Below are 27,629 nucleotides of genomic sequence, written 5' to 3'. Positions count from 1 at the left end.
CCGTCATTGGAGTTAAACACCATTTAAGTGCCTAGAAAGAATATGGGGGGGTGAAATCCTGTGTCCAAATCATAAGTCAATTAAAAGACAGAAAGGTCTTTGGCCAAAACCTGTGCGACAAGGCACAGACAGAGGCTATAATGTAAAAACAAAATGGTACAGCAGAGTTAAGACTGGGAGAGGCAGAAGTAGCAAAATGAGCCAGTTGTGCTGCAGTGCTTGTGCGTTAACAAGGGACATGCGACTAGGAGGAGAGAGCAGAGCGATGGAGAGCGCTCAGTCTGCTGCTTCTTTTTTCCTGTCCAGTTGAGGGATTTACATTTTTTACAGGAACAAGTCCTATGGCAGTTAACAGAAACCACATGAGTATATAACCAGTTTGAGGACTGAGGTTTAGAACCATAGCACTAAAATCACCATCTCCTCCTGTCCATCGCTCACCTTCATGATGATCAGCTCCATGCAGACGATCTCGTCCTCAGTACAAGCCCCGTCTGTTATATAGGCAAACTGATGCAGCTTGGGGGGGTAGATCTCCTGGAAGACAAAACAAAAAGGCGATAAGAACAAAAGTCCCTTCCTGTGACAGAGAACACCGGACAGACTTTGCTAACAAGGAATCCGAGTAACGCCCTGCAGACAACGGTCACAGCTTTGTTTTGCTGGTCTGCATCATCTCCGATCGAATATATGGACATGGAGCTATAGAGCCCAAATGGATTGGATTTGGCTGGTTGGTAATGGTCTGGACCAGGGGGTATGGAATTAAAATTGCTGGAAGCAAACTTTACTGACTGGACCTTCCTGAGAGGTCTGAATCTCAGGTTTGATTCTTAAGGGCAACTCTGTGCATTGGCAAACATGCCATAGTGCCATGCAGCTTGGTACCACGAAAAGGGGGGGGAGCCCACCGCAATAAACGGGCCACCTACATGCAGAATGCAGTACGCAATGTGAACCTAGCCTCAGATCCTTCACATCACAATCCTATCATATCCTGAATCCCATTACATCAGTGTTCTCAGCCCCCCTCCCCACACATCATCCCTCCCTTCAAATTACAGTCATCCCCCTCCCCCTTCTTGTTTTCTGGCCCCCTTTATATCACCCCCTAATTCAAATTGCAGTTCCCAGTAGCCATATCACCCCCCCCACATTCCTGTCCTCACCCCTTTATAGAACGCCTCCTTCACACTGCAGTCTCCTCCCTGCACATTCCTGTCCTCACCCACCTTATAGCACCCGGCAATGCAGTCCCCAGCGCCCCCCCCCCCCCACCACATTCTTGTCCTCACCTCCTTTATAGAACCCAGCCTTCACAATCCTGTTCTCACCCCCTTTGTAGAAGCCCCCCCCCCCTTTCATAACACTTCCCTCACATTCCTGTCCCCCCCCCCTTTCATAACACTTCCCTCACATTCCTGTCCCCCCCCCCTTTCATAACACTTCCCTCACATTCCTGTCCCCCCCCCCTTTCATAACACTTCCCTCACATTCCTGTCCCCCCCCCCCCCCCCCCCCCCATCATTCACAGCAGTGACGGAGCCCTCTTCCCATTTACTACCTTACACAAGGCAGAGGGAGAGGGGCACAGGTGGTCTAGAAATGACATCAGAATGGCAGCACATCGATTGACTGAGGGCGGCGGTGGCTGGCCCAGTTAACCGATTGGTTGTTAGGCTGCATGGCGGTCCTAGTAATCCATTAACTGGACCAGCTACCGCCTCCCTCTGTCCATCGCTGTGCTGCCTCCAGATGTCAGCGCTGTAAAGAAGCCACCGCTAGCAGCAGCAGAGGTGGTGGTGGGGGAATGGACCGCCTCCGGATGGGACATTGACTCAGTCCAGATCCGGACTGCGGTCCACCATTTAGCGATGCCTGGAATAGAGGCACAGCGGTACCAACCTCCAGCTTGGCGGCGATAAATAAGGAAGTGATGCCGATGAGCTGCAGGCTGGATTTCACCACATTCTCCTGGATGGCCATAAAGCGATCGAAGAAGTCTTGGGCCAGGTAGAAAGTCTCCCGGTGTAGTTTATAGACTTCAGACACCTGAGGGGAAAAAAAAAAAAATTATATTATATGATTATACATGACAACAGGGGAGGTCAACTTATATGTGCAGTAGGGAAAGGGAGGGCTTAAACACTAAATATAAGTATCAATTGGCAGCCAATAATTGTGTCAACAGCGAGATCTCCCAGCACAGGGACTGAGCTGTCAAAGGAAGATCTCACACCGCACGAACAATGGTAGCTGGCAAGACTGACTCCCTACCATGTGACCACTAACAGCCAATCACAAGATTGTGGATCCTTCTCCCATCAAGGCGTACAAGCCCCATTAAAAAGGGATGCTTGGGGCTGGCAGGAAGGCGTTAATATTGATGCAAAATAACCTTTATATGAAATATGTCATGGAACACAGCAGAATAGGATTTCCCTTTAAATGTTGCCAAGTCAAACCTTTTAGAAGATCGAGCCTAACATTTAGGGGTGCATTTATAAAAATATTCACACAGGTCTTACTCCATGGAAATGGCATGTACATTCTTGTGCTAATGGGGAGATTTTCTGGAGATCAAATGGGTCAATGGAGAAAAATACCACATTATGACCACTAGATGGTGTCATCATAGGAAAGGCGTATGCTCCAGAGCTCCATCTAGTGACCATAATACTACACATCTGACCTGCAGAGACTACACCCTCCGACCATTTGTTTTTGCCTCATTCGCAAAAAAAACAATTTTTTCTCCACTCCCTAAAACTTATCAGATGCAGTTCAGATTGAGAAGTCCTCTTGGCTCAGTCATATGAGCTGAGAAGGAAAGAAGACTCCGCCCTCACTGAGCTGCTGCGGTCAGGAAAGCACCGGGTGCCAACTGGCTGGGGGGGGGCCCCACATCCTTTCACCCCCAGCAAGTCAGAACCAGGTGTGGAGCGTACCCTCTTAGTGAGCCAATAACAATGAACCAACAAACTCCAGTGTGCAGCTTCCAGATGGTAACACCACTTACCTCCATCAGCCAGTCCAGCAGGATGGCCCTCATGCTCTGCTGTAGCTCTGGATGCTTCTGGAACAAGTTCTTATCCCGCGGATAGATTCTGTCTTTATGTAACATGTTCCTCCATACCTCATCCTGGTTAGCCCAGCTGTAAGAGAGAAGACATGTATGGAGAATACCAGGAACAGGGCCAGAAAGGCTTATTCACTACGATAACCACCGCATGATAACACAGCTTACAGTAACAGATGTGCATTGCAGCTGGGTAATGCACAGCTGTAAAATTATCCTGCTGTGATCTGCCACACCATCTTCATTCCCCAACATCAGGAGCCAGCCGTCTTCCTCATTCAGGCAGCTCAGCCCCCTCAAAAAATTTCCACTCACATTTAGAGAATGGAAATTAGCTGAGAACGAGTGTTGAGAAGAGGCAGACTGGGCCGACAGTTTCCTGGCTAATTGCTTCAGGCAGAAGAGGTGCAGCTTTTTTTTTTTTTTTTTTAAACAAGGCATCAGTGTGGCCCAGGGGGCAATTGCCTCTCTGCCCCCCCCCCCCCCCGGGCCATTTTAATGCCCTGTAAAAAAGGCAGCACCGCTTCTGCTAGAGGCGATCAGCCAGGGAACTGTCAGGAGGAGAGCCGGCCAGACCACACAGAGTGGGGATCTCCCGCTGTGACACAGCTTGGATATGAAACCTCGGCCGCTGTCTAAACAAAGTCCCATCTCCTATGAGAGAGCACAGTGGTCCAGGAGACAGAACTTTGACAGCAGCCAGCGTTTCATCTCCAAAGCTTTGTTACAGCAGGAGATCCCCACTCTGATTTGGCTGTCAATCCTCCCAATTCCTCCCTGTGATCCCTGCTGCATTGATCTGCATGGATGAGCACCAATGGGGCCCACACTGATGAGGACCAAGATTATTGGGTTCCTGTCACACATGCAGCCAGGGGGGTTGGGGGTGCATGGTTTGCCTCGGCTAAGCTATGACAACACACAAACTGACCGATTGGCTGTGGCCAGAACCCTGCAAGAAGCCCAACCCTGGGCGCGCTCTGTCAGAGGGGCACATTCAAACAGTGGTGGCACCGGCTATGGATATGTACAAAAATCTGACAGCGGCTGCTGGAAGCACATTGTGTAGGCAGCGTTTAGAACCACCAGTTAAAAAAAAAAAAAAAAAAAAAATCTACTGATGCTCATCGACGACCATATGAAAGTAGCCTTCATGCCTCATTCCCTGTCCCAGAGACATGAGAGATGAGAGATAAAGCAGCCATTGGCTACTACAAGGCTGCTCACTTTTAAATTCCAGTGACCACCACTAGGGCAGAAATGGTAGGTGAAATATCCAACATGGACAAGGAACGCAAATAACCCAACCGAGGGATCGGACGCTTCCAAAACTCTGAAATTCCTGGCTGGAGATCCACTTTAACAGCTGGCTGCACACGACTCTGCAGACTCCTCCGCTCAGACCTCGTTTAGGAGGCCAGCCTTTCCATTCAGGGTTTTACGAGTTTTGAGGCTGCGCCCAGACCGTCACCATGGCTACAGATTCCTAGTGAGAACTAAAGAACACGTTTTCTGTTTCTAGAGAGCATAAAACGGGCTCAAAGAGGATCAGTCAGCCCTGGGTTCAACAAGGAATCCATTTCAAGGAACACTCCGCTTTAATACAATGTAACAAAAGTGTATCTGGCTGAGGGCACGCAAGGATGGAGGTCATAGATCTGGTGAAATCATGGAGGAACGAGATGTGTCTAGAGGGGGAGAAGCAGATCTTCTCAGGTACTTCCTTCTGTAGTTAATGAAGGTGATGTTCTACAGATCAAAGACCAGGCATGGGTGGGGGAGGAGGGGAGAGGCAAGACTAAACCATACTCTGGCAAAACAGCCAACCCATTTTAGGGGGAGGAGGTAGCCCTTTCATCCATCAGGTAAAGTAGTCAAACTGACCCTCCTGTGCAATAAAAGGTATTCTACTTGGCTCCTTTCCCTCCCTCTAGTCCACCATTGCAAACTTTCTAGGCCCCATCAGCATTTGACACTTCCTGGAGTATCGGGTGCAAAAAAAACCAAACACCTCAAACCTACCTAAGCTGTGGAAGAGGAGATACTGTTGTTGGTCGGAACTTAAGGCAGGGGTATGGAGGGCAGGAGGTTGGGTCGATGGTCTTGTCTTCTTTCTCAGGGGTGGGAATGAACTTGTAGAGACTCTCACAGACTCTCGCACTATTCCAAGTGCCCTAAAAAAAAAAAAGCACAAATTAAACAATGGATCATCCGATTTCATCTTTCCCCTCAAAGACAGACAATTGCATTTGAAACAACCAGAACGAACGTCTTAGAACTGAAGGTGTACTGGTTCATACAAGTAGAATGGTGGCCGCCATTGTGGCAGGGACCAAAATTCCCCCCATTGCAGTGACGTCACAGGCAGTAGGCCAGGGTCATCACAGTCTATAAATCAGAGTTTGTCATTCAAATGGCTGCCTTGTTTTAAAGGTCCATTTGTGGTCTCCTGATGGTAAACTGTAGAGGTCCAAGAGGATCTGTTTTTCAGATTGCTTTGAAAAAGGAAGGTCTTTTAATAAAGCCATAGAACGCAAAAGGCATTTCCTTTCAAAACACTAGAGAACCGCAATTTCCAACCAGGGTTCTATGAAACGCTAGGGTTCCTCCAGAGGTTGGAAGGAAACCCTTGAGCTGTGGCTGATACACCTTCCAATTATTGGTGTCTCCATAGGCATGACACCATTGACCTTTGACTTTAGGGGTGACCTTCTGACCATCAATATAGGAGGGACACTTTTCCCCACTAAACCCTGATAAAATTACTTTTAGCTTGTGTTCTCCCAGACCTAAAATCTATTTTAAGGGTTCCTCTGGTGAAAAAGGTTGCTATATAGTAACGCGGCCATGTGAACAGCACCATTGCCTGCAGGGCATCATCACATAGATGTGCACATTGCTTACAGGTGATAAAGTGATCAGATAGGAAGGTACTCCTTTATGGTGGCCACCAGGTCCCTCAACAGGAATGGCAACAATGGATGATCATTCACCCTACAAAAAGAGTGGGGGATGGGTCCTGCAAACACCTCAAATTGCACCCCCTTCATTAAAAGCAAGCTTACGAGAGAGGGAGAGAACAGCCCGCACCTCCTCCCAGCTCTACCCTCCCTGCCGCTTCTAGTGCTGGGTAGAGCTGCACGATTCTGGCCAAAATGAGAATCACAATTTTTTTTGTTTAGAATAAAAAGATCACGATTCTCACAATTCTCGTGACGTAAAATCTTTCACATTATACAAAAAAATGGGCTAACTTTACTTTTTTTATTATTCATTAAAAAAAAAAAAAAAAAAAAAAATTGCATTTGAAAGACCGCTGCGCAAATACAGTGTGACATAAAATATTGCAACAACCACCATTTTATTCTCTTGGGTGTCTAATATATTTGGGGGTTCTAAGTAATTTCCTAGCAAAAAAAAAAGATTTTAACTTGAAACCAACAAATGTCAGAAAAAAGTTTAGTTTTTAAAGTGGAGGGCCACCCAAAAAAAAAAAAAAAATTGCACCAAAAATCTTTAAGAAAATATCAAAAAAATTTTACTTGCCTGAAATCCTTGTTGCTAGGCAGTCTTCCTAATCTGCCTCTTCCTATTCCGCGGCATGTCCTGCTCCTCCGTGAGCGGCCCCATTGCCTTCTGGGAACTGTGTTCCCAGAACACCACGGGGCCATTCACAGAGCGCCACGCCGCTCGCAGTAGGAAACTGGCAGTGAAGCCGCAAGGCTCCACTGCCTGTTTCCCTTAGTTAGGATGGCGGTGCCGGGACCCGAGAGCCGAGGGACGGGTCGACCTCGGGCTCCCTGGACAGGTAAGTGTACTTATTTAAAGTCAGCAGCTACAGTGTTTGTAGCTGCTGACTTAGATTTTTTTTTCCCTGGCCGGAACCCCCCCCCCTTAACTTGAAAGCGACAAATTTCAGAAAAAGGTTTAGTGTTTAAGTAGTTAAACTTTTTTCACACACAGTTTATTCCATTGACAAATTGTTACAATGTTTATACTCAAGTTCAACTTTTAAGAATGTTTTGATTCTTGGCAGACTGCCCAGTTTTTCCTCTTCCTTTCTTTTGACTGTTGTGGCTTCAGAAGAGCAGAGAGAATTCTTTGCATAGAAAGAATCGTGAAACACTTTAGTCAACTATTCTTGACGATTAATTGTGCGGCGCTAGTGCTGGGCTGACAGAAATAGGGATGTCGCTATAACTTTGGCTGTCAGTCTTATAGTAGAAAGAACTTGCGGCGCACCCCCCCCCCCCCCCAATCCCTACAATATATGCTTCACCCAGGGGAGCCACCCCCTTCTGCCCTTCAACTTACACTGAGGGGAGAAGATTTAAAAGGGCAACTACTAAAATAGCAATTTTCCCTTTAACCACTTCCCGCCCGCCCTATAGCGGATTGACGTCCGGGAAGTGGTTGTGTTATCCTGACTGGACGTCATATGACGTCCAGCAGGATAACATGCCGCAGCGCGCCCTCGGGGGCGCGCATCACGGCGATCGGTGGAGCGGTGTGTCAGTCTGACACACCGCTACACTGATCTTGGTAAAAAGCCTCCGGCGGAGGCTCTTTACCACGTCATCAGCCGTGTCCAATCACGGCTGATCACGCTGTCAATAGGAAGAGCCGTTGATCGGCTCTTCCTCACTCGCGTCTGACAGACGCAAGTAGAGGAGAGCCGATCGGCGGCTCTCCTGGCAGGGGGGGTCTGCGCTGATTGTTTATCAGCGCAGCCCCCCCTCAGATCACCCCACTGGACTACCAGGGATGCCACTAGGACCACCAGGGAAGGGGCAACGTGGATGGCCAGGTATGTACCCCATGGCCATCCACATGTGCCCAATCTGTGCCAATCAGTGCCCACAAATGGGCACTGATTGGCACTATTATGTCCATGATATGCCCAGATCTGCCCAGCAATGCTCTATCAGTGCCACCTGTCATTGCCCATCAGTGCCACCTGTCATTGCCCATCTGTGCCCACCTATCAGTGCCACACATCAGTGCCACACATACGTACCCATCAGTACCACCCATATATACCAATCAATGCCACCTACAAGTGCCCATCAGTGCCCATCATCAGTGCCCGTTAGTGCCACCTCATCGGTGCCACCTCATCGGTGCCCATCTGTGCCGCCGTATCAGTGCCCATTATTGAAGGAGAAAGCGTACTTATTTACAAAAAAATTTAACAGAAACAAAGAAAAACTTGTTTTTTTTCGAAATTTTCGGTCTTTTTTTATTTGTTGCGCAAAAAATAAAAACCGCAGAGGTGATCAAATACCACCAAAAGAAAGCTCTATTTGTGGGAACAAAATGATAAAAAATTTGTTTGGGTACAGCGTAGCATGACCGCGCAATTGTCATTCAAATTGCAACAGCACTGAAAGGTGAAAATTGGGCTGGGCGGGAAGGTGTCTAAGTGCCTGGTATTGAAGTGGTTAATGTAGAAGTAAACTCAATGGTACAACTTTGTCCTATAACCAAGACCACCTTGCGTCATGCATAGTTTAAGTCAGGGGCAGGCAACCTTGGTCTTAATATCAATGGCAACCTAGACCTAAGCTTGGAATGCGATTCCCAAGATCCACAGATGAAGGGGTCCAAGCCATCAGTATGCCCCCCCCCCCCCGTGTGCAAAGAAAGAAACGCCACTCTCCCAACCAGCCACTATAACATGTGAGTGAGGATCAGCTTCAGCCTCCATTTCTCTGCCAAGAAACCAAACATCCAACGCGTTTCGCCTCCCCACCCACCATATGATGGTGCCTTCATTACATAGAACACCTGTCCTACCTCTGCTGCACACTCAATTTTGTAGCAGCTGATGCATATAATGTCCTAATCCAGCTCCAGGCTCCCAACCTACGACTAAGTCTCGGTGGGCGGGGCAAAAAGTTGTTGAGGGTGTGGCATGTAGGCTAAAGCCAATCCTCTTCAAGCAATTGTTTGAAAGTTTAGACTTCTTCACATGTTCTGATGTGTGGCAGTGCATGCAAAGCCTTTGAGGTCTTCTATAGTGGTGGGAGATAAGATCTGCCCTGATGACATCAGACACGAAATCAAAGTCTTCTAGTCCCCTGGTAGCTCATAGCCAAGTGTTGGCATTCCAAAGTGAGGCCTGGCGCCATTCCACTGGCTGCCCATACACGGGATTTGTCAAGCATCATTTGTGGTGGGAGAAAAGGTCCTCCCAGGGACAGGAGAACATGGAGCCAGCTTCTGCAATAGAAGGGCGGTGCGGCCAACAATTCCTCCAAAAATTCTGCTCTACCAAATATCATGGGGAGCATGGTGGGACTTTTTTTTTTTTTTTTAAACCAAAGAACTGCTGAGTTTACTTCAACTTTAAAAGAAAACTAGATGAAGGTAACCAATATAAGACACCTAGAAACTAAGAGATGGAAATCCGGCACAGGCAAAGTCCAACCTTGGAACATGAATGTATGTTAGACCAATCACATGTAGACTGTTACCGGCAATTATTGCCTAAAATGCCAAATACATTGTATATTCTCAATTTTTTTTTTTTTTTTTACTGCACACAAAAACACACACACACACACACACACACACACACACACACACACACACAGTGATCCACAATGGAGGAGGCCCGGGCATTCCTCCCACAGCTCAGCAGTGACTCAGAGCAGCCAACAAGCATTACATAATCCTCTGAGCTCTCTCAGGCCTACACAGACCAGCAAGACAGATTCACACATTACAGCTTACAGAAGACACGATAAACCGAGATACACCAACTCCCACCTCCACAAGAAGGGGAACTACAAGTCCCAGCAGGTCAGCTGCAAGAGCACCTTACAGCAGTAGAAAAGCCAAAGTGAAGGGATTCCATATACAAGGCCACCCATATGAGACGATACTTGTTGTAGACATCAATTGTGTTTTATGAAAAGTAACCTCCATTTTTGCTGAAGGATCCGCAACCACATGTGTGGCGCACAGTCGCCGGGTGTTGGCAGCGCCGCCCCGTTTGTTTGAATGGGCCGCGTTCAGGGGGCTCCCCGCCTGCCAATCGTAACATGTTGGGATCAGATTCACAACATCAACAGGTGCAAAAAGAATATTTAAGGGAAATCCTCGTCCATTTATTATTATTTTATGGTCCAAATGAGCCAACTTTAGATGTGACCGATGAATACATTATATATGTCAATGGAACGTTCTGTATGGTCATCTTATGACAAATTCTTTTTTTGCTCTTACAAAAGATTATATCTCCCCCTCAGTGTAACGGAAATCATTGTATATTCTTCACATTTTTACTGATCGATCAACACAATACATCTCATCGGCATTTCATGGAGCGGTTTCAATGGTGTTTAGAATATAGATTTTTAAATGTTAGATTTACTTTTTTGCAAAATGTACAGAATAGAAAACTAAAAAGAGGATATTAAAGGTTTTAAATAAAGGAACCCTCCCACCCCCAATTTCACCTTAACAAATAAACATGGGGGGGTTGGGGGGGGGGGGGGGTAGTGGATTACCCGGTGCTGGTATTGCTTCTTCTTGGTGATTTGCATCATCTGTGGCTCCAACTCCTCATCAGGGTCCTGCAGAATCTGGAGAATAAAATGGCGGAGGGTGAGGCCGATAGAGGAGGATCGGTCATCACACACAGCCACCTCCCCCCCCCGGACAGACACCCCCCTAGTACCCCCGCAAGCACGCACACAGCCCCCGACATACACGGTACCCACCCCAGGCGCGCACACAACACACACACTCTACCTCCCCCCCAGACACACACGTACTCACCGACACACAGAGCACTGGTACCCCCCCCCGATACTACCCTCAGCCTGCGGTACCCCCACCGGACAGACACACCCCCTAGTACCCCCGCAAGCACGCACACAGCCCCCCCCCCCCGACACACAGAGCACTGGTACCCCCCCCCCCCCCGACACTACCCTCAGCCTGCGGTACCACCCCCAGACACACACACACACACCCCCTAGTACCCCCGCAAGCACGCACACAGCCCCCCCCCCCCGACACACAGAGCACTGGTAACCCCCCAGGTATGCGCACACAACCGTACCCCCCTCCCCCCGAGACACACACACACACACACACACACACACACACACACACACACACACACACACACACACACACACACACACACACACACACACACACACACACACACCCCCCCCAACACACGTTACCCTCCCCCTCACACACACTGTTATACCCCCCTAGATGGACCCCAGGCTCTCACACACACACACACACAGTGCACCCCCCTAATAAGACACACTCGTGTTACACCCCCCAGGGCACACACACAGCCCCGGTACCCCCCCCCAAGACACAGACACTACACAGTGTTACACCCCTCCCCCCAGACAGACACACACAATTACAATGTATTGCCCCCCCCCCCACACACACACACACTGTGTTACACCCCCACCGGCACACACACTTACCTCCCCCCAGCCACACATACACTCACAATGTATTACACCCCCCCCAGGCGCGCGCACACCCCCCAGACACACACAGTGTTACCCCCCCAGCACACACACCACGTTACCCCCCCCTCCAGACACTACCCCCAGCCCTCGGCCCCCCCCCCCCGGTCTCTCTCTCTTTGTATTCTCTTACAATGAGCACATCTGCCTTCCTCTTCCTGGACCCTCCGGTGGTCTTTGTGTTCCTCTCCTCCAAGTTGTGGCTGTAAGAGAGAGACACAGACAGGAGACATTATATGGGGGGGATGGGGGACTGCGGGGCACCCCGGATGGATGGGGGAGGGGAGGGGGGTACCTACCTCATGATGGGCATTGCTGGGGCTCACAGGTGGCACAGCGGGGGAGGGGCAGCAGCTGAAAGACAGAATATATCAGAGGAGGGGGGGTCACATGGGGTGGTGGGTAGAGGGGCAGTCAGATGGGGGGGCTCAGGGGCCCCTATAATGGAGGATGATCCACATCCAGACTTGGCTGGAAACTTCCTATGGGGGGGGGGGAAGAGATGAGCTCCATCACCTCCCCCCACCCTGGGGACACAGCACACACATCACAGGATGGGGACACTTACCTGGGGGAGGGGCGGTGCAGACAGAGGGTGTAGGGGGGGTACAGAGTGAAGTTGGGGTGCACTCAGGACACAGAGGGGGGAGGGGCTCATCTCCCCATATTGGGGGGTTCTATCACATAGATTAGGGGGATCTGATCGGTACACGTGTGGGGGGGATGGCATCGGCCGATCTGATCCCGGGTGATCTCCTCCGATGTCTCTCTCTCATCCGATCCCCGGCCTCCCCCGCCTGCCCGGTTATATAGACTGCCAGCCGGGACCCGGGGAGAGGAGGAGGGCGGGACTCGCGCCTTGGGGGGAGGAGCTACGTGCTCACAGAGGGAGGGGCGGGGCGAAGGAAGCGCGCGCCCGACATGTGGTGGGAGGAGCTGAAAGTAAACACGAAGAGGAATCGGTGAGAACCGAATGGATGTGTGTGTGTGAGAGACCCGATCCGATCCGAACCCCTCCCCCTCCCCAATCCATCCATCCCACCCACTGATACAATGTAACAACCTACTGATCCCCCCACACTGAGCTCCATATATAGGAATCTACCTGAACCCCCCAGTGATACAACCCCCCCTCCCCCCCCTACTGCCAGGACCCCCAATACCCCCCTTCATCTGACACCCCATATCTGACACTGACTGCACCTGATACAATGTAACAACCTCCTCATCCCCCCACACTGAGCTCCATCTATGGAGGTCTCCCTGGATCCCCCCCCACTGATACAATGTAACAACTTCCAATCATTGATGATCCTTCCAGTTTATACTCCATATATATCATTCTATGTGCAGAACAATCCCCTCCCCCCTACTGCCAGGGAGCCCCTCCCCCCCTACTGCCAGGGATCCCCTCCCCCACTCCCCCCTACTGCCAGGGATCCCCTCCCCCCCTACTGCCAGGGAGCCCCTCCCCCACCCCCCCTACTGCCAGGGAGCCCCCCCCCCCTACTGCCAGGGAGCCCCTCCCCCACTCCCCCTACTGCCAGGGATCCCCTCCCCCCTACTGCCAGGGAGCCCCTCCCCCACTCCCCCTACTGCCAGGGATCCCCTCCCCCCTACTGCCAGGGAGCCCCTCCCCCCCTACTGCCAGGGAGCCCCTCCCCCACTCCCCCTACTGCCAGGGAGCCCCTCCCCCCTACTGCCAGGGAGCCCCTCCCCCACTCCCCCTACTGCCAGGGAGCCCCTCCCCCCTACTGCCAGGGAGCCCCTCCCCCACTCCCCCCTACTGCCAGGGAGCCCCTCCCCCACTCCCCCTACTGCCAGGGAGCCCCTCCCCCCTACTGCCAGGGATCCCCTCCCCCCCTACTGCCAGGGAGCCCCTCCCCCACTCCCCCCTACTGCCAGGGAGCCCCTCCCCCCACTTACCTCCACACAAAGTAACATTGAGTGCACCTGATACAATGTAACAACTTCCCGACCCCCCCCCACACTGGGCTCTATCTTCTATAGTAATCTACCTGACCCTCCCCCCCACTGATACAATGTAACAACTTCCTAATCCCACCCCCCCCACGCACACTGGGCTCCATCTATGGCAGTCTCCCCCAGTCATACAATGTAACAACTTCCCAACCCCCCCCACACTGCGCTCCATCTATAGTATCTTCTTTACTGATCCTTATTGCCGTGTACACACAGGCGGACTTTTCGACCAGACTGGTCCAGCGGACTTTCCGAATGAACGGACTTGCCTACACACGATCCACCAAAGTCCGATGGATTCGTACGTGATGATGTATGACCGGACTAAAACAAGGAAGTTTATAGCCAGTAGCCAATAGCTGCCCTAGCGTCGGTTTTCGTCCGTCGGACTAGCACACAGACGAGCGGATTTTTCGACCGGACTCGAGTCCGCCGGATAGATTTGAAACGTGTTTTATTTCTACGTCCGTCGAACTTTTGGGGAGAAAAAAGTCCGCTGGAGCCCACACACGATCGAATTGTCCGACGCAGTCCGGTCCGCCGGACCAAGTCTGCCAGAAAGTCCGGTCGTGTGCACGCGGCATTACAGTCTACTCCATATATAGGTCATTCTGTGTGCAGAACAGCGCCCCCTACTGCCAGAGAACCCCTCCCACTTTCCTCTGACACCATAGAACACTGAGTGCACCCAATACAATGTAACAACCTCCTGATCCCTCCACACTGGGCTCCGTCTATGGAGGTCTGCCTGGATCCTCCCCCCCACATTGATACAATGTAACAACCTCCTGATCCCTCCACACTGAGCTCCATCTATGGAGGTCTGCCTGGATCCCCCCCCCACATTGATACAATGTAACAACCTCCTGATCCCTTCACACTGAGCTCCATCTATGGAGGTCTGCCTGGATCCCCCCCCCACATTGATACAATGTAACAACCTCCTGATCCCTCCACACTGAGCTCCATCTATGGAGGTCTGCCTGGAATCCCCCCCCCCCCCACATTGATACAATGTAACAACCTCCTGATCCCTCCACACTGAGCTCCATCTATGGAGGTCTGCCTGGATCCCCCCCCCCCCCCACATTGATACAATGTAACAACTTCCAATTGTTACTGATTCCTGGGGGGTTTTTTTCTCTTTCATATGGATGTATCTGATTCAAAACACTCACAAGCAGAGTAATAAAAGCATTTCTTCTGAAGAAGTCCTGTTGTAGGACAATAGGCGTAAAGGGGCGGAGCCTGTAATTTGAATGATGCCTTCATGCTAATCAGAGGTTGGGATCAATGAGGGTAGTGGTGAGCTTTGCAATTGGTGCCATTCCATTGGATTGGTCTTACCTGTGTTTTTACTGCTCTGCTTGTGAGTGTTTCTAATCCTTATTATTGCTGAATAACACTTTCAGAGAGCACTATGAGTTTTTTTTTTCTCTTTCATATGGATATATTTGATTAAAAACACTCACAAGCAGAGTAATAAAAGCATGGCTTCTGAAGAAGTCCTGTTGTAGAACAATAGGCTTAAAGGGGCGGAGCCTGTGATTTTAATGACGCTGTCATACTAATGGGAACTCGGGATCCATAAGAGTAGTGGTGAGCTGTGCAATCTGTGCCATCAATTTGGTTTACATACAGTATATTGGATTGGGGTTACCTGTGTTTTTACTGCTCTTCTCTGCTTATGTTTCTAATCCTTACTATTGCTGAATAACGTTTTCAGAGAGCACTATGAGTTTTTTTTTCTCTTTCATATGGATATATATGATTAAAAACACTCACAAACAGAGTAATAAAAGCATGGCTTCTGAAGAAGTTCTACTGTAGGACAATAGGCATAAAGGGGCGGAGCCTGGGATTTTAATGACGTCATCATACTAATGGGAACTCAGGATCCTTGAGAGTAATGGTGAGCTGTGCAATCGGTGCCATCCATTTGGTTTACATACAGTATATTGGATTGGGGTAACATGTGCTTTTACTGCTCTGCTTATGTTTGTAATCCTTATTATTGCTAATTAAAGCTTTCAGAGAGCACTATGAGCGTTTTTTCTCTCTTTCATATGGATATATATGATTTAAAACACTCACAAGCAGAGTAGTGGCAGCAAATGTAATCCCAGTCACTGCTCCCATGTTTTAGCTGTTGATGGACGGGCAGATGAGGTTTACATAATATATTTGCTTTGTTATCTTTGGCTGGGCGGCGGTCGGATCATTGAGATAAGCGAGGATCCGGTATTTCATGCCTCATACACCGGCTTCTAGAAAAATAAAACGTTTCATCCAAAAGGAAAAAAAAAAAGATTGGAAAGTGAAATCTGGTTAAATTTAGCTTTCCCTGCTTCCCCCCCGTCATCAGCATCCCCTCCCCCGGTGATCACTCAGACTGTACATTGTAACTTTGCAGCAAGGCGAGAGCCTGCTGTAGGGGCTGATCTGTGTCAGACATTTGTGAACAGGCAAAAGGATTTCCATGATTGTGTCATCTGTGTGAACCGAAATGTCAGTCCAGGAAGTAGATGATGACCCTGGATGATGCCTGAACAAAGATGGTGCTGTCCTTCTGGAGAGAAAAGCAGATGAAGGCATTGTCAGCGGGGAGCACTGTGATCTCTGTGAGAGGTAATAGATAAACCTGTAACTGTGTTACACTGACACCTTACTTTATTTTTATTTTTTTCATCCAAGCCATGAAGTTTTTGCAGATCTTTGGCAGGCTGAAGTCGGTGGTCATTGGCATGGTGCATGTCCGGGCGTTGCCAGGTAGGTGCTCCTCCTCTTCCATTCATTGAATGATATCTGTGAGATTCCCTCATTGACCTTCCTCTGCCTTTCCAATACAATCAGGCACTCCGGGTGGCGGGTCACCGGTGGCTCAGATTGCGGAGGAGGCGTGCAGGGAAGCGGAACTCTACAAGAAGGCCGGCATAGTAAGGGTTAATGTGTCTTCTCATGCTTCTTGACTTGCAGGTCACGACACCTCACTTCCTGGCTGGAGGACGTCTAGCATCATCTAGCCCTTTCCTCCCCGGGCCTGACTGTCCCTGGCCCACCCCTTTTTATTTAGACATGTGCAATTCGTTTAGTTCCGAATTCGTTTTTTTCAACGAAATTCTACCAATTCGGAAATATTCGAATTAACGAAAACCCGTTTAACAAATTTTCGAATAAAAAAAAAAAATCCAAATTCGAACGAACGAAAATCTGTAATTTGAAAATTTAAAAGTCCGAAAATTCGGAAATCCGAAAATAAGAAGGAAAATCTTAAAATTTGAAAATTAGAACGAAAACCCGAAAATTTGAAAAGTCTGAAATAATAACAAACTAACTAATATTATTATTATTATTATTATTAATATTATTATTATTATTTATTATTATTATTTCGTTCCGTTCCACTTGTTTAGATGCAGCATTCGTTATTTCAGATAATTCGTTATTTCAGATAAATTCGTATTTGTTACGTTCACTAACAGCCAAATTTGAAAGGGATTTCCAATATCTATAATTTAATAGTTAGTTATTATTTTGGATTTTCACATTTTTGGACTTTCATTCTTATTTTCGGATATTCAAAGTTTCGGATTTTTATGAATTATCCGAAATAACGAATACCGCATCTAAACAAATGGACCGTAACGAATTAATAATAATAATAATAATAAAAAAAGTGTTATTGTTATTATTATTTATTATTATTGATTAGATGCGCCATTCGTTATTTCAGGTAATTCATAACTTTGAATAAATTTGTATTCGTTACGTTCTCTAACAGCCAAATTTAAAAGGAGGTTTCAATACTTATAATTAATTGTAGCAAAGTAAGGCTCATCCCTGGAGCTCACTATGCCCTGTACAGTCCCGGCTTCCTCTGGTTGGACAGATGAGTCGGCGGTTGTCAGAGCCGTTGGTGATTCGGGGAACCCCCTGGACTCTGATTGTTGATCCAGCGCTGGGACGGTGACAACATACGGGCGGTGACAACATGCGGACGGTGACAACATGCGGGTGGTGACAACATGCGGGTGGTGACAACATGCGGGCGGTGACAACATGCGGGCGGTGACAACATGCGGACGGTGACAACATACCGACGGAGACAACATGCGGACGGTGACATCATGCGGGCGGTGACAACATGCGGACAGTGACAACATGCGGGCGGTGACAACATGCGGGCGGTGACAACATGCGGACGGTGACAACATGCGGACGGAGACAACATGCGGACGGTGACAACATGCGGGCGGTGACAACATGCGGGCGGTGACAACATGCGGACGGTGACAACATACGGACGGAGACAACATGCGGACGGTGACATCATGCGGGCGGTGACAACATGCGGACGGTGACAACATGCGGACGGAGACAACATGCGGACGGTGACAACATGCGGACGGTGACAACATGCGGACGGTGACAACATGCGGACGGTGACAACATGCGGACGGTGACAACATGCGGACGGTGACAACATGCGGGCGGTGACAACATACGGACGGAGACAACATGCGGACGGTGACAACATGCGGACGGTGACAACATGCGGACGGTGACAACATACGGACGGTGACAACATGCGGACGGTGACAACATGCGGGCGGTGACAACATACGGGCGGTGACAACATACGGGCGGTGACAACATACGGGCGGTGACAACATACGGGCGGTGACAACATGCGGACGGTGACAACATGCGGGCGGTGACAACATGCGGGCGGTGACATCATGCGGACGGTGACAACATGCGGACGGTGACAACATGCGGACGGTGACAACATGCGGACGGTGACAACATGCGGACGGTGACAACATGCGGACGGTTACAACATGCGGACGGTGACAACATGCGGACGGTTACAACATACGGCGGTGACAACATGCGTACGGTGACAACATGCAGACGGTGACAACATACGGGCGGTGACAACATACGGACGGTGACAACATGCGGGCGGTGACAACATTCGTACGGTGACAACATTCGTACGGTGACAACATTCGTACGGTGACAACATGCAGACGGTGACAACATACGGGCGGTGACAACATGCAGACGGTGACAACATACAGGCGGTGAGAACATGCAGACGGTGACAACATACAGGCGGTGACAACATACAGGCGGTGACAACATGCGGATGGTGACAACATACAGGCGGTGACCAAATACAGACGGTGACGTGGTCTTTGGATTATTGGAGGCAGTGCTGATGTTGGCGATTTTCTGTTGTCAGGACGGCCTCATAGTGGAGAACATGCATGACATCCCGTACACCCTGAACATCGGACCTGAAATTACCGCGTCCATGGCTGCTGTGTGCGCCGCCATCCGCCAGACCTGCCCCGACCTTCCTCTAGGGGTCCAGATTCTCGCCTGTGCCAACCAACAAGCGCTCGCTGTGGCCCATGCGGTAGGTACGTCATGGAGGTTAGTCCTGTGATTATTTATTGTGTTCAATTCCCATCACCCCCCCCCCATCTCCCCTCCCCCCATCTCCCCTCCCCCACACACACACACAGCTGATATGTCAACTCAACACCTCATCTGTAGTTTCTTCTGTGACATCACTGAGAATGCAGCCTATCCATTCACTAGGGCAGTGATGGAGAACCTTGGCACCCCAGATGTTTTGGAACTACATTTCCCATGATGATCAAGCACACTGCAGTGTAGTGGAGCATCATGGGAAATGTAGTTCCAAGACATCCGGGGTGCCAAGGTTCACCATCACTGCCCCAGAGACTGATGACATCACTGAGGATGCAGCCTATCCGATCACTAGAGATCAATTACAAGACACACCTATTACTGTATATACACTGTGACTGTAGTATACATATGGGGCTTTCTCCTCCTCAGTACATTGTGTTGGTAATGTTTGTCTTTATCCCATAGAATCCTGAAATCTGATTGTCTCATTATTTTGGTGTAAGAACTCGTTTCTCTTGTCTGACCTCAATCCTCACAATGCAGAGAGCGGGCGGAGAGGGTAGGGATCGGGGGGGGGGGGGGGGTACACATGTTAAAGGGGAACTACACTGTGATCTCCTCTATCTGCAGGTTTATGGATATTGTTTTACATTTGATAACAATTTCTTAATTTACTATTATTTTATAAACCTGTTGTGTCGTTTATTTTCTGATGCTCTTATAGCATATATTGATGTTTTCCCCTATAGATTATATTGTCCCCCCCCCCCTCCATAGCATATATTGAGCTCCCTCTACAGCATATATCGTCCCGCCCCCCCCCCCCCCCATAGAATATTTCGTCCCCCATAGCATATATCGCCCCCATAGAATATATCATCCCCCCATAGCATATATCGTCCCCCCCATAGCATATTCCGTCCCCCATATATTGCCCCCCCCCATAGCATATGTTGTCTGCCCCCTCCATAGCATATATTACCCCCCATATTATATATCACCCCCCCTCCCCATAGCATATATCCTCCCTCCATAGCATATTCCATCCCCCATAGCATATATTGTCCCCCCCATAGTATATGTCGCCCCCCTATAGCATATGTTGTCCGCCCCCCCCCCCCATAGCATATATCACCCCCATAGCATATACTCCCATAGGATATATCCTCCCCCCATAGTATATATCGCCCCCTTCATAGCATATGTTGTCCACCCCCCATAGCATATGTCACCCCCATAGCGTATATCCTCCCCACTATAGCATATATCACCCCCCCATAGCATATATCCTCCCCCCCATAGCATATATCGCCCCCCCATATCATATATCGCCCCCCCCATAGCATATATCCTCCCCCCCCATAGCATATATCGCCCCCCCATATCATATATCACCCCCCCCATATCATATATCGCCCCCCCCATAGCATATATCCTCCCCCCATATCATATATCACCCCCCATATCATATATCACCCCCCCATATCATATATCGCCCCCCCATAGCATATATCACCCCCCCATATCATATATCGCCCCCCCCCCCATAGCATATGTTGTCCTCCCGCTGTGAGACTTACTGTAGAACACGCCTCTCTATAGACCAGCATGGAGTTGATATTTGGCTCTCCTGTAATTTGCGTCTTTTATGCGTTCCAGGATTGGACTTTATCCGCGCCGAGGGCTTCATCTTCTCCCATGTCGCTGATGAGGGGATAGTGAGCGCCTGTGCCGGAGATCTCCTCAGATACCGCAGAGCCATCGGAGCCGATCGCATCCAAATCTTCACCGACATCAAGAAAAAACACAGGTGATCAAAGTGCACCTGTCATAGAAATAGGGCGGCTTCCATTGCTGGGCGACCTCTGAAAATGCTCATTGCCTGGCTGTCTATTGATGTCGATGCTTTCTAGGTCACTGATCCATACCAAGGAAAAAAGAAAGTGCCGTTCAGCTTGCTGGTTCAAAAACATTGACTCCGATTATTTTAGCCAAGGCATGACAGCCCAGCAACGAGCATTTTCAAAAGGAGAGCTGAACAATGGAAGTGTACAAGTTGGCTGCAAGGCCTTCTCACCCGCAGCCTGTAGATGAACATTTCCATGGGCTCCGCCCCTTGCAGAGAGAACTGTAATCCGCGTCTCATTTGGACAGCCAGGCGCGTGCAGCACCGCGTGCTCCTAGTGGTGAGACTGCACTGTCATTGGCAGCTTCTGGTTTATACCAACAATGAGAACCAATCAGCTGCTTCCTGGTCATGTGATCACATACATGGACAGCTGCCGGTGTTTTTCTTGCTCTGTGTACCTTTCCTTATAGAAGTCGGCCCGATGTTTAAAGTAGAACCCCAGCTTGGGCACCCCTCTCCTCTTTGTCACCTCCCCCTCCCCACCCCCGAGGAGCACCCCCGTCCTGCTTATGTTGTACAACAAATTATACACCCACTTTTTTTCTGCTCAAATCATGTGCCCTGACAGCTCCTCCTCATTCAGCGGTGGGCGGGTCCGGAATGCTGACATAAGATGCGGCGCCGCTCTTTGCAGAACTCTCCAGTGAGCCCAGGCCGGCGTGATGACGCAACATCAAGGGGGCGGGTTCATGTCAGCCTGAGATCACAGGAAGCAAGGTTGCTGATTGCAGTTTCAGAGGGAGGGGCAGAACACTGAGCCAATCAGAGGGGTTTTATGCAGACAGGAGGAGAGAGCAGAGGGATGGCCTGTCAGTTAGAAATCCACAGAACAAAAACATTTGTTTTGTTTCAATTTGTTATTTAAATAAATTGTTTTCGGAATTTGCTTTGTTTATTCCTTTTCTAATTCGATTCAATTGGCATTCTGTTCTATTCGAAATTCGGAAGATGGTTTTATTCTATTCTAGTCTATTGTTTTTTTCTATTCTATAATTTTCTTTTCTATTCTCTTTGAATTTCAGAAGATAGATATATTCTTTCTATTTTATGTTATTCTATTCTATTTTATTGAAATGTATCCTATTGTTTTTGCTATTCTATTCTATTCTTTTCTAATTCAAATTTATTATATTCGAATTTTGGAAAATAGTTATATTCTTTCTATTTTATTCTATTCTATTACATTCTAGTCTATTGTTTTTTCTATTCTATTATTTTCTATTCTATTCTTATCTATTCTATTCGAATTTCAGAAGACAGTTATATTTATTCTGTTTTATTCTAGGCTATTCTAGTCTATTGTTTTTTTTCTGTTCTATTCTATTCTTTTCTATTCTCTTTGAATTTCAGAAGATAGAATAGAATAACATAAAATAGAAAGAATATAACTATCTTCTGAAATTCAAAGGCAATAGAAAAAAACAAAAGACCAGAACACAATAAAACAGAATAAATATAACCATCTTCTGAAATTCGAATAGAATAGATAAGAATACAATAGAATAGAAAATAATAGAATAGGAAAAAACAATAGACTAGAATAGAATAGAATAAAATAGAAAGAATATAACCATCTTCCAAAATTCGAATAGAATAAATTTGAATTAGAAAAGAATAGAATAGCAAAAACAATAGGATACATTTCAATAAAATAGAATAGAATAACATAAAATAGAAAGAATATAACTATTTTATTGAAATGTATCCTATTGTATTTGCAATTCTATTCTTTTCTAATTCAAATTTATTCTATTCGAATTTCGGAAGATGGTTATATTCTTTCTATTTTATTCTATTCTATTTTATTCTATTCTATTCTAGTCTATTGTTTTTTTCCTATTCTATTATTTTCTATTCTATTTTCTATTCTATTGTAGTCTTATCTATTCTATTCGAATTTCAGAAGATGGTTATATTTATTCTGTTTTATTGTGTTCTGGTCTTTTGTTTTTTTCTATTCTCTTTGAATTTCAGAATATAGTTATATTCTTTCTATTTTATGTTATTCTATTCTATTTTATTGAAATGTATCCTATTGTTTTTGCTATTCTATTCTATTCTTTTCTAATTCAAATTTATTCTATTTGAATTTTGGAAGATGGTTATATTCTTTCTATGTTATTCTGTTCTAGTCTAATGTTTTTTTTTTCTATTCTGTTCTTTTCTATTGTATTCTCTTATTTTCTATTCTATTCTTATGTATTCTACTTAAATTTCAGAAGACAATTATAATCTTTCGATTTTACTCTATTCTATTCTAGTCTATTGTTTTTTTGTATTATTTTTTTTTCCATTCGGATTTCGGAAGATGGTTATATTCTTTCTATTTTATTCTATTCTTTTGAACTCTATCCTATTGGTTTTTTTTTTATTCTATTTGAATTCAAATTTATTCTATTCAAAATTCGAATTTTGGAAGACGGTTATATTCTTCCTTTTTTATTCTACTTTATATTTTCTATTCTGTTCTTTTCTATTCTATTCCTTTAATTTCTATTCTATTTTATTCTCTTATTTTATTTTCTATTATTTTCTATTCTGTTCCCTTATTTTCTATTCTATTTAATTATATTCTATTATGTTCTGTTTTACTCTTTTCTATTCTATTACTTTATTTTCTATTCTATTTTATTCTATTCTTGTTTTCAAATCCGATTCGAATTTTGGCTGACTTTCGTTTCGTTATTTTGGATTTGCTTAAATGAGTTACTATTGTAATTCAGGAATTCGGATACATCCAAAGTTCCAAGTAACGGAAAATTTGTCCGAATTTTCGATTCGGAATGAAAGCGCACTGCACATGTCTACTATCAGTGTGCTGCTGCTCCTCCACTGTCCAATCACAGGCTAGGGGGTGAAAGGTTTCAGAGAACAATAGGGTGGCCCCTAAAGGGGAGGAAAGGTGACCAAGCTGTGGTGCTTAACCACAGTGGAGAAAAGTCTGGTCACCAACCTCAAGTCCTGCCAGCAGAGCCGTATAAATCTCAGGACTGGATGGACAGATATACCAATCCTGTGGCAGGTAACACAATTCCTATATATGGAGTTCAACTCCTTATTAAGCTGTTTTTCTTTGAAGTAAATGCGCACCCATTGAGATCTACTATAGATTTATTTTATTGGATAATTGTCTGTACTCTTGTCCTCAGCTCCCATGCGTTAACAGCGGACGTCTCCGTCTCGGAGACGGCGAAGGCTGCGGAGTTCTTCCTCTCCGATGGATTGATAATAACCGGAGTGGCCACAGGACACGAGGCCGACCCCAGAGAACTCCAAGGTAATCAAATCTGATCGATATAATGTCCGCTCTCTCAGTGTCAGCCATAGATGAGCAGATGGGGGATGGAGCGGAGAGACCTCTGCTTCTTCTTGGGTGTCACTGAGATCCACTGAGATCGACTCAGACCCATTCATGTATTAATGGCACATTTATACTATACATTCCCTTGTCTCTAAAGGTAGGTGAATGATCAGCTGTTGGCCACAAAGTAAATGTCCAACATCCTGAAAATTGTTTCCTACAATAATAATGATTTCCAACAGTCAGAAGGGCTCATCTCTGATCCTTCATATTAATGGTGACCCAACACAGACCTGTACAATGCCGCCACTGATACCCAGATTGGCGGCTTTTATTGCACCCACTGACACCAATGTTGGGGGTTATTGTTGCATCCATTGACACCAATGTTGGGGGTTATTGTTGCATCCATTGACACCAATGTTGGGAGTTATTGTTGTATCCATTGACACCAATGTTGGGAGTTATTGTTGTGTCCACTGACAGCAATGTTGGGAGTTATTGTGGCATCCACTGACACCAATGTTGGGAGTTATTGTTGTGACCACTGACACCAATGTTGGGGGTTATTGTTGCATCCATTGACACCAATGTTGGGGGTTATTGTTGTATCCATTGACACCAATGTTGGGAGTTATTGTTGTGTCCACTGACAGCAATGTTGGGAGTTATTGTGGCATCCACTGACACCAATGTTGGGAGTTATTGTTGTGACCACTGACACCAATGTTGGGGGTTATTGTTGTATCCCCTAAAACCAATGTTGGGAGTTACTGTTGTGTCCACTGACACCAATGTTGGGAGTTATTGTTGCATCCATTGACACCAATGTTGGGAGTTATTGTTGTGTCCACTGACAGCAATGTTGGGAGTTATTGTTGTGACCACTGACACCAATGTTGGGAGTTATTGTGGCATCCACTGACACCAATGTTGGGAGTTATTGTTGTGACCACTGACACCAATGTTGGGGGTTATTGTTGCATCCCCTAAAACCAATGTTGGGAGTTACTGTTGTGTCCACTGACACCAATGTTGGGAGTTATTGTTGCATCCACTGACACCAATGTTGGGAGTTATTGTTGCATCCACTGACACCAATGTTGGCGGTTATTGTTACGTCCACTGACACCAGTGCTATGGGTTGTTATTGTTGCAACTAATACCAATGTTGGGGGTTATTGTTGTGTCCACTGACACCAATGTTGGGAGTTATAAAAGAAAAAGACTAATGCGCAAACCTAGGCTAGCTCTAATTGACTAAATGAGAAGCTGCCAACATAGAAAAGTGTTCACACACAAAGTGTCAAATAATAAAAATAAATATGTGGCACTGACTCAAAAATGTGTATACACTAAGATAGATAATAATAATAAAAACGTGCTAAAGCTATAAAGTGACTCCTCAAGTGCAAACAATTTTCAGCATAATATGCAAAAATGATCATACATGTAAACATCGAATAAAGTGCAAACATATGAATAAAGTGCAAACATATGAATAAAGTGCAAACATATGAATAAAGTGCAAACATATGAATAAAGTGCAAACATATGAATAAAGTGCAAACAGATACTTCAAAAGTGCTGATAGTGCAATAAAAATTCCAAAAAAGCAAGTAAAAACTCCAAAGTGACAGTTCATATATGAGAAAAAAGTGCATGTGCAAAGCAACCGAACAAAATCCACTTCATTTAATTGTTATCACCATCCGCGATGCGCCACTCATTTGCCCCCATTCTCTCACCTCATACAAAGACCCCCACCGGTCAAATCAAGCCTTGGTATGGGTAAACAATGGATCCTCAGCAATCGATCGACTCCCACAGATATCTTCAGTACTATCGGTACCAGGGTATATTCCAGGCTCATCGGATGTAATAAGTCATGCAACAAAGAGAAGGGGCTCCATAGTGTAATAGTTCAATTCCATTTACTAAAAAAACGTAGTAACTTACAGTTTCAAAATCGCATGAACAGCTTCTGTAGGGTACTTCCGGTCTCGGTTGCGACCGGAAGTGACGACACCTGGCTCCTCCGTGACGCGTTGCGTCACTGAACACGTGACTTCATCAAAGGGTGATGGAGTCAGGTGCCAATTGCCAGTTTATATAGTAAATTCCGCTGCCATAGCAGCAGCATTGATTGGTATAACTTCCTAATTCTTTCAAAATTTAGCAGCAGCATGTAAGCGTTATGAGGCGAGAGGCTGGGGCAAATGAGTGGCGCACGGCGATAATGTTGGGAGTTATTGTTGTGACCACTGACACCAATGTTGGGGGTTATTGTTGCATCCCCTGATACCAATGCCGAGGTTTATTTTTGTGACCCCTGACACGGATGTTGGGGGTTGTTGCTGCGTCTATTATAGGTTTTTTATTGTGACCACTGATCACTCCCTCTTGCTTATACGGTGTGCTATAAATACAGTGGAACCAAAACGATTGACCATTCCGGTGTGTTGGCCCGGTAGACTCGGCACAATGCATTTCAAAGCACAAAAACACGACTTCTGGAGTCCATCTTTTATTTCTGAGTCGGCCACCTCTGCTTTACATCCACACTGTCTGCATTGATTGAACCAATCACATCGCTTGCTTAAATTGGGTTCCAAGGATCCAACATTCCCTTTGTGTTGTAGAGGTCCAGCGATCGGTTGGGATTCCGGTGCTGATTGGATCCGGGGTGACGGCGGACAACGTGAAGAATTACATTGATGCCAGCGGCTTAATCATCGGCTCGTACTTTAAAGATGGCGGAGACTGGAGGAACGCGGTGAATTATGATAAAGTCGAGTCATTCATGGAAGCGATTAATAAGCTAAGAAGCTGAATGTGTGACTGCGGGGGGGTCCCCAAAACTGCCCTTCCCCCGAATGCTGGGGGTCCTACCTACCTCACTGAATGTTTCACAAGTGGCCTCCTGCGGGTGTAAAATGCCCAGATGCGGGTTTATTTCATATGTAATCACTTCTGATCTTCACCACTAATTATGATGTTACTATGTAACAATAAAATCTACCATTTTTAAAGCAGTTAAAGTGATATTGTAATACAATTAAAGTCGTGTTAGTTCCTTTCACAGATAGGTGGCGCTAAATGGCTGCAGTAAGGTCACACGTTCTGATAACCACTATGGCTTCGGGGGAGGGGAATTCATCCATTATTTGATGGGGGGGATTTACCAAAGTTATCAATATATTCATTGTTTTTAAAGCTTCTCTACATTTCTGGTTTTGCAGCTTCTGAATCTAATTGATCCCAATTTAGTTGTCTGCAAGGGGCTCATTCTTCGTTTTACAACAGCCGTGACGTTATATCGTGCTTTGGGGAACAAAGGGGGTGGAGCTAAGGGCGGAGACTACTGAAGCGGCACTTTTCACTGGCCCCTCTTACAAATGA

At 46.7% G+C, this 27,629-nt stretch overlaps 2 protein-coding genes across 2 annotated transcripts; one reads left to right on the top strand and one right to left on the bottom strand.

The window, feature by feature from the left end:
- Positions 1 to 12,488, bottom strand: CCNE1 (cyclin E1; the record flags this gene model as incomplete). Its single annotated transcript, XM_073605818.1, is given in 9 exon segments — positions 1 to 31; positions 442 to 537; positions 1,906 to 2,052; positions 3,020 to 3,155; positions 5,102 to 5,253; positions 10,594 to 10,668; positions 11,723 to 11,792; positions 11,889 to 11,943; positions 12,158 to 12,488. Coding segments are annotated over 8 exon segments (721 nt in total), but the record flags the coding sequence as incomplete, so codon positions are not given.
- On the top strand, positions 12,468 to 27,260 carry LOC141112770 (uncharacterized protein F13E9.13, mitochondrial-like). The gene is made up of 7 exons (XM_073605819.1): positions 12,468 to 12,551; positions 16,267 to 16,341; positions 16,426 to 16,508; positions 18,821 to 19,001; positions 20,677 to 20,827; positions 24,076 to 24,203; positions 26,870 to 27,260. Exons 2-7 carry the CDS (start codon positions 16,269 to 16,271, stop codon positions 27,058 to 27,060), a joined length of 807 nt encoding a protein of 268 aa, XP_073461920.1. The 5' UTR covers positions 12,468 to 12,551; positions 16,267 to 16,268; the 3' UTR covers positions 27,061 to 27,260.
- The last annotated feature ends 369 nt before the right edge of the window (positions 27,261 to 27,629 follow it).

The sequence above is a fragment of the Aquarana catesbeiana genome, linkage group LG11 (assembly GCF_042186555.1).
Source record: "Aquarana catesbeiana isolate 2022-GZ linkage group LG11, ASM4218655v1, whole genome shotgun sequence".
In the NCBI taxonomy this organism is placed as follows: Eukaryota; Metazoa; Chordata; class Amphibia; order Anura; family Ranidae; genus Aquarana; species Aquarana catesbeiana.
Note: the sequence above shows the minus strand (reverse complement) of the source record. Positions and strands in the feature narration are given on the sequence as shown.

Coding starts and splice junctions, on each gene's coding strand:
- LOC141112770 (XM_073605819.1), top strand. CDS start 16,269: ATGAAGTTTTTGCAGATCTTTGGCAGGCTGAAGTCGGTGGTCATTGGC. Junction 16,509..18,820: donor TCTACAAGAAGGCCGGCATA/GTAAGGGTTAAT, acceptor TTCTGTTGTCAG/GACGGCCTCATAGTGGAGAA. Junction 20,828..24,075: donor GACATCAAGAAAAAACACAG/GTGATCAAAGTG, acceptor TCTTGTCCTCAG/CTCCCATGCGTTAACAGCGG.